Here is a 13,770-nt window from a genome sequence, read left to right on the forward strand (position 1 = left end):
CCTTTGTGGCCTTGCCGCCTTTGTGGCGTGGTAGCATTTGTGGCATTGGAGCCTTTGTGGCCTTGTTGCGTGTGTGACGTGTTGTAGCCTTTGTGGCTTTGTACTTGAGAGCCTCCGGTGTTGTGGAGTTTGCCTCAAGCTTGATACTCGGGTGTTTGCCCCAAGCTTGTATGGGTTCGGTGACCGCCCTCAAGGGCCCCTTAGTGGATCGAGGCATTCCCTTTGGTGGAAAGGCTCGAGGAGAATACGGTGGCCCTAGCGGCTCATTTGAGTGACTCGTGCCTCCACACCGTTCCAACGGAGACGTAACACCCAAGGGTTTGAACTTCGGGAAAACATCGTCGTCTCCTCGTGCACCGGTTACTTCTCAACCCGAGCTCCTTTATCTATGCGCTTTACTTTGTGATAGTATTCGTGCTTGATGTTCTATATCTAGTTTGCTATCACCTTTTTTCTCCTCTTCCTTAGCATAGGTTGTTGGTGCACATAGGCAAACTGTAGTTTGTAGGCTTATTGCTTAACAAGTAAAACATAGTTTTATTCCGCCTTGTTAAGCCCTCAAGTAGAAGTTTTTATAGCTCGCCTATTCACCCCCCTCTAGGCGACATCCTTGTACGTTCACATAGAAATTGTGCTCCAAACATATTTTGTTGTTGCACATTCAAAGAAAAGATGTGATATGGTTTCATCTTTGTGACAGAACTGACAAGAAGCACTTTCAACTCAATTCCTTTTCAGCAAATTGTCCTTTGTTGCAATTGCATTGTGCCATATCAGCCACAGCCAAATCTTTATTTTCAAAGGAATTTTTCTTTTCCGCATGTGCTTGAAGGATCTGTCAGCCCCATTCCTGCTGAGGTAGTTGTACATGGATTTGACAGAAAAAATACCATTCTTTATCTATTTCCAGAAAGGCTTATCTCTTTCTTGTGATAGCACGGTTTGTCTTACTACATTCAACGGGCCATGTACTAGATCAGGAGATAGATATCTTCTAAAAGAAAAAGTTTCAATCAAGAGCAGCATCACCAGCAACAGTAATTCTTTGCTCATCAGGGAAAGTTTCTTTTAAAGGATTAATACCACACCAAGCATCACACGAGAAACTTAAGTAAAGATTTTTTACCTATCTGCATCCTCCTGCCACTTAAGTAAAGATTTTTTTACCTTCTGCATATCAGTCGACATGGAAGAATCTCCAGGCTTTTTCTTTGAATAGAAAATGCCAGCATCTTTCAAATATTTTATGTTCATGAAATTCTGCCAAAGGCCAGTACCAGATTCAATTTTCCACCACCATTTACATATGAGACTGACATTAAACTTGGTGAGATCTTTTAGACCCAAGCCACCTTTTTTCTTTGGTTTAATCCATCTCCATTTAACAAAATGTTATTTCCTTCTATCTGCACTACCAGCCCAGAAAAAGGATCTGGTAGGTTAATCCATTTCCTCAATTGTAGTCTTGTGCAGAAGTCTCATGGACATCTGGTATAATGTTTGGTATAATGTTTGCGATCGAGCAATTGTATCTCGGAGAAAGTCACGAATTTCTTACTTTATATATAGGTTAAGTTTTTTTAAAAAAAATCGCATTCTACATGGTGCCCTAAATACATGCTAGTCAGGTTAAGTTTTCCTATAATCTCTCTCTCAAAAAAAAAGGTTAGGTTTTCTTTGGTGTTCTTTCTACAACGCCAGCACGCATGCATGTAAAACAGAGACTGGTACAGTAGCGTAATTTGAATAGAGTGGTTGGAGGTAATTTCGTGGCACCGTCCGGCAGATGAAAGCAGAGCCGCGTAGAAGCAACGCGACCACACGCAGCAGGCTGGCGCGGTGGTGGTGCCTCTGGCGACTGGCGCCCAACATCATCGCGCCTCTTTTGCGTTTGCTTTTTCACCTGGCGCGCGTCCTGCCGGTGTCTGGCCGGCCGGCCTGACCAGAGCTAGGAGAGGGTCGCGCAGGGCACAGGGACGTGATTGCATCGATCGCTCACTTTACTTGGCTCACACGCATGCATCCCGGCCGGCCTGCGTCCGTTTGGTTGATGGACCAATATGTATGGGATGGGATGGATCCGATTTTAGGGATGGGATGGTCCACATTAGGGTGATCCTATTTTCTGTTTGGTTCAAAGCATTTGAGGGGATGGGATGATATGTGATTAGCTAAGAATATTCAATAGCAATGTATTAGCAGTGTTTAACTGAAATTAGGCTAATCAAAATTCGTAGGAACGCGGCGACCACGAGGAACGTCGCCCTCGCCAGCGTCTCGCTCGACGGGGGCGTCGACCGCAGGGAAGGCCGGTCTCGCCGGCGTCCCGCTCGACGGGGGCGGCGAACTCAAGGAAGGCCGGTCTCGTCGTCGTCCCGCTCGACGGGGGCGGCGACCGCGAGGAAGACGGCTTCTCGCTTGACGCGAGCGTCGACCATGAGGAAGGCCGGCCTCACCGGCGTTCTGCTTGGCAGGGTCAGCGACTGTGGGGAAGACGGCATTTTACTTGGCAAGGGCAGCGACTGCGAGGAAGATGGTGTCCTGCTCGACGGGGATGTTGACCGCGAGGAAGATGAGGTGGTCGCCGGTCTTGGACAAGGAGGGAATAGCGGAATCAAAACAGAGTATAGAGAATTAGGAGCGGTCCATGAGATTAGAGAAAGGTGGATGAAGAGATCCGGTCAATTTTGAGGGATCATTTGATCCACCGTTTCCAGGGAATATTCCCTCACGGGGATGGTACCATCCCTCTTGAATTATAACCAAACACATTCAAAAAGAGGATCATCCCATCCCATCCATCCTATGGTTCAGAACCAAACACAACACGACAACGGCAAAAACTCACCCACCCACCACATCCTTCCTTCCCAAAGCTGCCTCCTCTCCTTGGACCTTGGAGGGACGTGACAACAGCCTTGGACATGCCTTTTTCTCTTGGTAAATAAAGCCAGAGATCAGTTTCTTTCTGAGATGTACTATCGATCGGATCCTGCTTTTTGACTGTACGTACTTTTGTCTGGTTCGACACACCATTATTTATCTGCAGAGAAGGCCGGGCCTAGCGCCCTAGCTTGTTGTCTCATCATCAGCACGACAGCACAGAGAGAAGGCCGGGCAGTATGGAGGATGAACGTTAGCAGGGACAGGGAGGCTTTGCATGCATGCTATGTTAAACCTGACGGTCGCCGGCATGTGTTCCTGACCCGATCGATCGATTCTTCGGCGCTTTTCGTACGAGTGAACTCTCGGGGAAAAGAAGAGATCGATGGTGCTGGCCGGGAACACGCACGGCTGGCGCTGCCCTGTACCGCTGTACGCCGGTCGTGCTTATAGTACGTGCACGTTGGAGAGTTCCATTGGAGTGAGACGGTACGGTGATACTCAGACATGGCGGATGGTAGGCAGCTGGTACGTAGCAATGCTTCTTTAACCTTGTTGCGTCGAAAGGCTCGATCCACTCGCTCCATCGGATGCGTTTCTGTAATCACACAAAACCTCGTCAGTCCTCGCTCACAAGTATCAACTTGCTCCAACAAATAATACATCCATCAACCACACGGGTACTACAGTACTGCTTACCCACGTCCACATGCATGCAAAGCACGGTCTTCTCTATTGGCATCTTGCAGCGCCCACACGCCGACCTCAAACATGATAAACATCACACGATCGATACAATCACATGCTTTTAACTATTTTGTACAAGCCCAACTCAATAGATGTGACGATGAAACTGAAAAAATCAAATAAGTAAACAATAAATTATTTTCTAGTGTCAAACAACCAAAATTTGGATTTAAAACCTGAGACAAGGAGTATGTATTTGTATGTGAATACCCGGTGACGACGCTAGCTAGATTTAATAGTGTGAAATCCATTGTCCGAGGGGCGATAGAAGAGTGGCATATCTCGGGATGCACGCCCAGGAGAGGGGCCATAGCTCGCCAGCGTGGAAAACAGCCGCCACGACGCATTCTAGAAGTCAGTGGGGGCTCATGGTGGTGTTACGAGGTGCTAGACCTCGCCAAATGCTCTCGTCGGTGATAATGGTGAGGTGGCGATGGACGAGACGCACCGATATGGATTCTAGGAGAGGAGCCGTAACGTGGATGCGGGAAGGCGGTCGGGCGTAGGCGTCGAAAAACTCATGGCTAGCAGTTGGCGATTCCCTTGTGTGGTAATTGGGTTTGGGATACCGTTTTTGAAGGGGTTAGGGTGGTGTTTTGGGTCATCCCAAAAACGTTAGGCACCCAAAGCATTTTTGGACTCCGCTTGAGAGTAATTTGGCGCCTTCTTAAGGATTATGCGGGTCTTTTTGGGATTGGGTGAGTATACAAATGTTGTTGGAGATGCTCTTAGAGCATCTCCAGCTGTCTCCCCGACGAGGCCCCCGACAGCCTTTTTTTACATCCGGATGGCGTTATTCGGCCTAGCCGCGCCCCCGGCTCCTCGTTTCCCCCCGGATTTGGCCTTTCATCCGTCCGGAGAGCCCAGGCCATCCCTGGCCCTCCGGAGTGCGCTCGGGGACTCCAAACGAGAGAAAAGCGGGGACAGGCCAGCTCTGTCGGCGAGAGAACACACGAGCCCCACCACTATGTCATCGCAAATCCCCCCTCCCCTCCCGTTGCTCTGTCGTCGCCGGCACCACCCCTCGCCAATCCGCCGGCCGATTGCCTCAATTCCGCCGTTCCTCCACCCAGCAGCGTATATTCCGCCGTTCGTCCTTCCCTCTTCCTATATTCCGCCCTCCAAAAGCTCCCTCGCATCGCGCCTCATCGACACGCCCGGCAGGAGTTCGTCCAATTGCCTGGCCGTACATGGACTCCAACGAGGAGGAGGAGCAGATGTTCGCCGAGATTTTTGAAGAAGAAATGGCAGCCGCCGCCCAAGATGAGGAGCACATGCTGATCCTAGCTTGCCTGTCCGGCTTGTACGCCGAGGCGGCCATTGCTCGCCGTGGTGGGTCAGCACCAGGTCGCCGGAAGTGCAAGCCGAGGCAGCGAATGAAGGGCTACTGCATGGTCTACGCCGACTACTTCGCCGACGATCCATTGCACGGTGACGCTGTTTTTAGGCGTCGTTTCAGGATGAGCCGGAAGCTATTCCTGAAATGGTGTATGCCCTTCGAGAGTACGACTCCTATTTCAGATGCAAGTTGGATTGCACTAGCATGGCAGGGTTCTCCGCCCTCCAAAAGTGCACGGTGGCTATGCGGATGCTGGCATATGGAGCTCCTGGTGATTCTACCGATGACTATCTTCGGATGGCGGAGTCCAGCGCCCTTGATTGTTTCTACCGGTTCTGTAGGACGGTGATAGAAGTGTTCGGGGACATCTACTTGAGATCACCCCCTGTCGAAGACACTGCTAAGATCCTCGCTGTCAATGAAGCTCGAGGATTTCCAGGGATGCTTGGAAGCATTGATTGCATGTATTGGAAATAGAAGAATTGTCCGTTTTCCTGGCAGGGAATCTACAAGGGTCACAAAAAAAGGCTGCACTGTGATAGTTGAGGCAGTGGCTACCTATGATCTCTGGATTTGGCACTCCTTCTTTGGTATGCCGGGATCCAACAACGACATCAACGTATTCTAGTGCTCGCCGATCTTCTCCAAGCTTGTTGAGGGTCATGCTCCTCCTGTTAACTTTGTTATCAATGGCCGGCAGTACAACAAGGGATACTATCTTGCAGACGGTATCTATCCAAAGTGGGCAACATTGTGAAGACTATCTCAAGTCCCGGCCTCCCGAAGGAGCATCAGTTTACCAAGGAACAAGAAGGTTGCCGACAGGATGTCGAGCGTGCATTTGGTGTCCTCCAGCAGAGATTTGTTGTAGTCCGGTTCCCCGCTTTGACTTGGTCCAAAGATCAGATGTGGGAGGGGATGAACTGTTGTGTGTGCTTACACAACATGATTATCGAGAATGAGCGGAATTATCCGGTTCCTCTGAGCGAGCAAGCTGCACCATATGACAGAGAGGGTCCTCTTGCACAACCTAACCACCAGGTGCCGGCATCTTGGGCTGCGTTCATCGCTAGGCGTCAGGAGATTCGAGACTCCACAATGCATCAACAGCTGCAGCATGATCTGGTGGAGCACATATGGACGCTTCGAGGCAACACCAACTAGTTTTCATTTGATTTGTTTCAAAATTTGTCTTGTTTTGTTGAACTGTAACATTTATTTGTAAAAATAAGCTAAATATTGGCAAAACTGGTCAAATTCACCGAACTATATTTGATTTTGGAAGTTTCCAGGGACGTTTTTTTTCTCAAAATCGCCGAACATCAAGTGTCTACCGAGGAGACGGCTGGAATTTCGGCGCTCCCCGGGCGAAACTTTCGTCCAATCCAGCGCTATTTAAAGCCGGATTTGGCCGTGGGGAGCGCCAACGGCTAGAGATGCTCTTACTCGTGTGTTTATTTGGTCCCACCACAATTATCACATATTCACAACAGTCCTATCCTAGTACACATTTTGTGTTCATTTATGAGAAATTTGCGAATTACATAGATAAGTACTTATTACACCATGAACTATGTGACTGGTTTAATATTAAACCTCATTATTACACCATGAATTGGTGGTCAGGTTTAATATCAACCTCTGATTGCAAAACCAATAAAACTAGTTATGGGAAATGAGTGAAATGTCAAAGCCATTTTGGAAAATGCTATTGGAGCCCGACCTCGATCAGTAGTGCCCTTTCTAAAAAAACCGAAAAATAATTTTTGAATTTTCAAAATTCCTAGAAAAATGCGCATACATATAATGGTGTATATTTCAATAATGCAATGTCCCAATCCGAAATACACTATATTCCAGGCGACATAAGAATTACAAAATTTCATATGGTTCGAAGGTGCACTGTTTACATACTCAAATCTATAATTTTCCTTTTTTATGTAGCATAGACTACAACATAGATCAGACTAAGACTGCACACTTGAAGTATTGTATGTACATATTGTTGGGAGAATATTCGAAACTTTGGAAATATTTTCTCAAATGTTCAAAATAAATGGCTCCACTGAGCTCGAGGTATAATTTCATGAAAAAATGCTCCAGCGAGCTCCAGCGTACACCACTCTTTCTTTACCCCTCAATAAAAACCATGGTGATTTCGGTACATATATTAAAATTATAAATGAGTCAAGGAATTTATATATGAAATTATGAATAAAATAACATAGATAAATTAACAAGAAAATCTGAGTTGATCTTGTTATTTTACAGTTTTTTGTAATATTTTCATATTTATGGAGTTCTTATAGTAACAGGAGGGAAATATTATAGAACAAAAAACTAAACTGCATAGTTTTACATTTCTTTGTCATTTTCCATTTTAAAATTATTTCTGAATAATTTGAGTTTTTTAGATTTTAGTTTCAGTTTTAAAATATTGTGTTGTTCCTAATTTGAATTTATTTTCCTATAATACTTCGTTACACATAAATATTTTTATCTTTAAATTATTTTTTAAAAAGCCTCTATCGTCATCTTTTGTCAGCTGGGCTGTCTGTTGGGCTTTAGTGCATACACATAGTGACATAGCCCCTTGTATATCTGCACCCGCCCCACGTTTCAAGCCCATGTACCGTGTGCATCGGACGCAGCACAATCACTCGCTCTTACCGCTGAAAAAAATTCACCTAAAACACGCTTGCATCTCAAAGAAGAAAAAAAACACGTTTGACATGTTTTTTTTTTGCGAGAAAACACGTTTGACATGTCAAATACGTTTGCATACCATGTACTATATGATAACGCTCGAGTAAACTGTATGCATGTACTATTTGTTGTTTCCCCATGGTTTTTTACCTAATACGGTGCTGCAAAACAACAAATGCCCAACTGACCATGGGAGATGCCAGTGATCATCGAAATATCCTAGTTTCCAGATGACTATGGTTTGGAGGCCTTTGGGGAATTGTTTTTAAAATTTCATGTATTTTTTCCCTTTAACTACGTAAATTATATATTTTTATCAATGAAATTTACCAAAAAATATCATTTGCATCGTGCCGCTAGGAAGCTCCCCAACCAAATGGGCAAGTGCGGCGGCGATGTCGATTTTAGTATCTGTGGCCCAACCCATTTGGACAAAAACGGACGCATTTCGTTTCTGGCCGCTGGAGATGCCCTAACAATTTTGTACGGAATGTGATCTAATGTGTCCAAAATATCGATAAAAAATGTCTGCAATGACGATGGAAGCCTGGTGGGCACGGTGCAACGATGTGGTGGTTTCACAAGGAGGTGTGTTGTCACATCTAGTCGTTAGTCTCGGGTACTTTTTGTGGATGTACCTACTCTTTTTCTTTTGTATAAGGATTTCCTCTTTACTTTATATCTGTTTTGTCATGTAGCTTTATTTAACGAAGACATTTTCCAAGGAAATATCAATAAAGTTCAGATGCAATATATGCAATGGCGATGGAAGCAGGATGTATCGTATCACGTATGGGCGACTACTTCCTTACAAGAGGACTTGCGATGGCCTTAGAAGCCTTTCTTCTCCCCACCACCACTGGATGCATCTTCACCTTCCTCTCCATGTCGACGCCCTCATCAGCCCCTTCTCTTTTTAATCCACCGTGAATCTTTAGATGCGTGCTACTCCGTACTACTCCGTATTGATTTTGACATGGTCAACTTGGTTTGTTTTTAGCCTAATTAAAAGTGCCTATAAGTCTTGTGGGAACCTCATCGAAAAAATTAATATATTCGATATTAATTATTCCCTTTATCGAAAAATAAGTCCTGTGGGAACCTCATTTTCTGGCACCGTCAGCAAAGTACTCACCATCCTCCACTAGTATCACTTTGTCGCCTTCATCTAGTCCAATCGAACGACTGATCTAGCGCCGGACGACACAATGCCATGCATGAAGTAGTTTATTTTATTGCGATTGGAACAAAAATAGTACCCTAAGAACTTTTGTTGATAGTTTGTTTGCATTAGAAAAGTTTCTAGGTCCGCCATTGTTTTTGCTCCGCCTTAGTAATGAAAGTAAGGCGACAATGGCTCGCTCTGACGGTAGTAGGTCCAATGATCTGGATGTAATTTTTATTATGTTTGTGTGCTTTGTATTTCTTGTGAATTAATGGAATAGATTTAGATCTTCCCCCCAAAAAATAAAGTAAGACTTGTCAAATAAATCAGCAAGGAATGATTTAACCTCCCACAATAATAATAGTATTGCAATGATAATCACGAAGGCGCAACTACATATGTCAAATGAATTTTTTATGGTCATTTGAACAAGATTATCATGGTAAGCTATTTAGCTCATAGTAACCGGCATTGTTATCCTTCGGCGGAGGCAAAAAAAATAGGTATCTAGGTTAGTAGATTTTAATGAATTGGATAATAAATTGGTACTAAATCCGAATCGACTAGAAGTGATCGGGGAGATAAGGGGTGATTTAACTCGCCCCAATAATAAGGGGAAAAAGTACCCTAAAATTCCTAAAATGTAAGGTGTTTAAAAATTAGTCAAAATTCAAATCTTACTAACTTTGATCAAATATTTAAGAAAGAGTATTTAAATCTACAATATCGAATGAACATATTAAGAAAAATATCCTTTGCGGTGAATCTATTGATGTAGATTCAGTATTTTAAATATTTATATTTTTATCTATAAAGTTGGTCAAACTTTAAAAAACGTTGATTTTTGACTAATATTTAGACGCCTTATATTTTAAGAATAGAGGAAGATTTTAATAAGTTAGATAGTAATAAATTTGTACTAAATCCGAATGAATTAGAACTTAGAAGTGATCGGAGGGAGATAAGGAGATAATGTGTGATTTAACTCGCCCCAATAATAACAGGAATGGTAATTAAAAAATAAAACTATACTAAAAAATCAATAATTCTTCTTCCCTGCCTAGCTGTACTAGCTGTATACCCACCACCCCCACTACGCCTCTCGTTTCGTTTCAGTTTCCTCCCAAAAATCTCCCCATCTCCTCCTCTCCCTCCGTCGCGCCCCTTCCGCCGACGAATCCACGAGCGCCGAATCGAATCCGAGGTACGCCCAATTCCACCCGCGGCGATCCTCCGGCCCCGATCCCGCGCTTCGATCGATCCGCTTCTCACCTACCGACTGATCTCCGTCTCGGCTGGATCTCGGCCGCGTGGTTGGTGCAGGATCCGCGGCGGAGGAGGCCACACATGGCGCACCGGGTGGACAACGAGTACGACTACCTCTTCAAGATCGTGCTCATCGGCGACTCCGGCGTCGGCAAGTCCAACATCCTCTCCCGCTTCACCCGCAACGAGTTCTGCCTCGAGTCCAAGTCCACCATCGGCGTCGAGTTCGCCACCCGCACCCTCCAGGTACCTCCTCGCCGCCCCCTCACGTTCACTTCTCGTGATTACGAATCTAGGAAGCCCCCCTGCGATGCCTTATGCATTATGTGGTGTAGGTTCTCGATGTACCTGTTTTCATCTGGATCGTTCATTTCCAAGCTAACTACTGTGGAGAATGAGATGGGGTTGATCATGCAACCCCATCTCATGGTGCGTTTGCATGTGCCATCTAAGTTGTGCGAAAAATGCGCCAAGTTCATAAACTGCTGTGTTTGGTATAGATGTAAATCAGGTCCATATCTCATCTGTCATGTGCATATTTAATTGATAAATGGGGACTGAAATTTGTTATGATGAATAATTTTGTTATTTCTTTTGGAGAACAAACCACCCATTTGTGCCACACTTTTATGCAATAACCAGTTGCCCACAAGCCACAAGTCGAAATATTCTTTCAATGTTGGCTTTCTGCAACTTGAGCTGTAACAGAGAGCAGTTATACAAATATGATGAGTTCATTGCAGAAACATTTGTGTCTTGTACTTCATTAGTCAGGTGAGTTATTATCCAGCTACTTTAATTAGGCTTAGAAGCGATCAAGCGAAAGTTGTTGACCTTTAAGAGCACCAGCAACGCAAAGCGCTTATGTAGGTGCTTGAGAAGTAACAAATAATATATAAGAAAAGGGAAAACAGCCAAGTGTCTCTATTCTCCAATGCAAGCCTCTGGTTTCAGACGCTAAAAGACGCTTCTAGTTCTCATGCTGTGAGCAGAAAATGCACTAAGCGGCGAGCGCAAAGTTTTGCGTTGATGCCACAGGTGATGCCGGGATTGAGGCTGATAACTGCCCGCTGCCCAGGATTTTTATCCTAGCGCCTACTTTTAAGCGCCGCACCGTGGAATCTTTAAGATGCAAGTTTGACTAGTCTTGTTAATCTTCAATGCAAATAAGATCCATATTTAGTTAATTAATGGGGTACCTGAGATTTATGAATAATGTTGCTAATTCTCAGGGAGATTAAGTACCAAGTAATGCTATATATTTTTTTTTTTTGCAATGGCTGCAATTAAAAGTTCTTCCTCTGTTGGATCTTATGCAACTTGAGTTATAACAGAGTATCTATTATAAATATGATGAGTTCCTTGCAGAAAGATTTGTGCCTTTTCCTTCATAATTCAGTTTAGTTATTGCTGTTACTCTATTCCATAATATAAGATGTTTTGGCAAACTAAAATAGTTCACCAAAACGTCTAACATTATGGAACAGAGGGGGTACTTCACTAAAGCTTTAAAGTGACAAACTGACAATTGCTGACCTTGAAGATGCTACCAAGTTAGGCTAGTCCTGTTAATTTGTATAGGGTATCCTAATTTTGTAATGTAACAATCACCTCTTTTGTGTCTTTCGGTAAGTCGCTAGTCTTTTCAAACTCTTATCGGTCCACCCACACATGTATCTTATCCTACACAGCACTTCTTTATCTTTTTTGCCTCTAGACATTAGCTGTTTGGTTTCTACTTTTTTGTTTTTATTATACCTTGAAATGTGATTTATGTGTATCATTTTTTATATACCTATAATATATTTTTTGTTTTTTTACATTTGGTTGCTGGTTGTCCATAACTCATTTGTACTGTTTTATGAGTTCAGTTTCAGTGGAACAAATGTTTATAAACTGGCATAATTTTTTTATTCTTCTGCATCCCATTTAATTTCAACTATCACTTAAATAATGTTTATGGTAGGAACTGTATTTGCCATCATTTTGTGGATCAGGCATTCTAATGTTCATGTCTGTAAACATGGTCTCCTTATGTACTCCTAGATGGATTCCTGGATCAATTTATTGCAACCACATTCCTGGTTTAGGTCAGAGAGCACATTGACTTGTGAAGTTTAGCACTTTAATTTTTTCTGTACTGGCAGAGAGCTCCGAGATGTTGCACTGATTTTTTCCGTGATAAGTCATATACCATTTGCTTGTTACTCTATTTGCATGTCTTTGTCTTTGACAAGTTCTATTTTAGGCAGCGAATTTCCGAGTTAATTTCATCAAGATGATATTATTATAGTCATGTTAGATTTACTGATCGAGTTTGAAATTCTGACTACAGATAGAAGGAAAGACGATTAAAGCTCAGATATGGGATACTGCTGGTCAAGAGAGGTACCGTGCAATCACAAGTGCTTACTACAGAGGAGCTGTGGGAGCACTTCTTGTCTATGACATAACAAAGAAACAGACATTTGAAAACATAAATAGGTGGCTTCGTGAACTTCGTGACCATGCTGACTCCAACATTGTCATCATGATGGTTGGTAACAAATCTGACTTGAACCACCTGAGGTCAGTCCAAGAGGAAGAGGGTCAGTCATTAGCCGAGACGGAAGGGCTGTCCTTCCTTGAGACCTCAGCACTGGAAGCATTGAATGTCGAGAAGGCATTTCAGACCATTCTTTCTGACATTCATCAGATCATAAGCAAGAAGGCGCTTGCTGCCCAAGAGGCAGCAGGCAGTGGACCTCCGATTCAAGGAACTACCATCAACGTTGCTGATTCATCTGGTAACACGAAGAGAGGGTGCTGCTCTACCTAGGCGTGAACACAGAGTTGGTGAATCTGCAGAAGGATGTTCACATGGATCTTACGACACTTTAGGTGTTACTTAGGTCACTTTTGACTCCTTTTGCCATGTAATTCTGGTGGGGCTGTAATCACAATTTATACTGCTAGAAAGAAAATTTTCTTGGTAGATACCATGTGTAGTTGCAAATTTTTGGTAGAGACCATTGTTTGGCAGACTTACAACAGGCTTCAGTGCAATATCATGTTTCCTTTCAGTGTATTCTTGTCCGCAAACATTCTATGCCCCGAGTCACCGGAACAGCAAGAATGTGTTGTATCTCTTGTATCTTATGCGAATTGGTGGTGTTATCCAACATCTTTCTGCTGGAAACTAAAGCATCTCCATGCCCTAACATTAGTTCTTGCAAACGGAGAAGCAGCTCATCTTTTCCTCTTTGCATGGTTTTCCGCCTTTTTGATGATCCTGCTGGCACATTCTCTGGTTACTTGAACTACACGGTTGCATTCTGATTGTATGGGTTCGTTTACGTGTCCTCTTCAGTTTTGTTCGTGTAATGTATCTTTATTTCAGTTCGTTGCATTCTGATGGAAACTGGTCCTGTTTGGCTTTAGCATATGATCTGCTTTGCACTGTCAGTACACGTACTGAGGAAATGCAAAGCTCGTGCTTCTATTCAACCTTAATCTCCTTTAAAGTTTCAGTCCATTCATTTCTGCCTTTATGCCATCTTTTCGTTATCGCCTGGTTCATTCCACGACAGTTTATCACCTTTTTCAGAAGACTGCAAAAGTTTATTCAGATGCCCAGTCTTTCAGACATCAGCCTCATAACCTCTTTAAAATTTGAACAGAATTA

General features: G+C 43.7%; 1 protein-coding gene across 1 annotated transcript; it reads left to right on the top strand.

Moving 5' to 3' along the window:
- Positions 1-9,908: 9,908 nt before the first annotated feature.
- LOC127292073 (ras-related protein Rab11C) lies at positions 9,909-13,173 on the top strand. The gene is made up of 3 exons (XM_051321421.1): positions 9,909-10,044; positions 10,164-10,352; positions 12,442-13,173. The coding sequence occupies exons 2-3, from the start codon at positions 10,188-10,190 to the stop codon at positions 12,922-12,924; spliced, it is 648 nt and encodes a 215-aa protein (XP_051177381.1). The 5' UTR covers positions 9,909-10,044; positions 10,164-10,187; the 3' UTR covers positions 12,925-13,173.
- Positions 13,174-13,770: the final 597 nt, after the last annotated feature.

Source organism: Lolium perenne, chromosome 4 (assembly GCF_019359855.2).
Source record: "Lolium perenne isolate Kyuss_39 chromosome 4, Kyuss_2.0, whole genome shotgun sequence".
Lineage (NCBI taxonomy): Eukaryota > Viridiplantae > Streptophyta > Magnoliopsida > Poales > Poaceae > Lolium > Lolium perenne.

Bases quoted from the DNA above. Each gene is read 5' to 3' on its own strand.
- LOC127292073 (XM_051321421.1), top strand. From the start codon at position 10,188: ATGGCGCACCGGGTGGACAACGAGTACGACTACCTCTTCAAGATCGTG. The intron at 10,353-12,441 runs GTACCTCCTCGC...TTCTGACTACAG, and splicing joins TCGCCACCCGCACCCTCCAG to ATAGAAGGAAAGACGATTAA.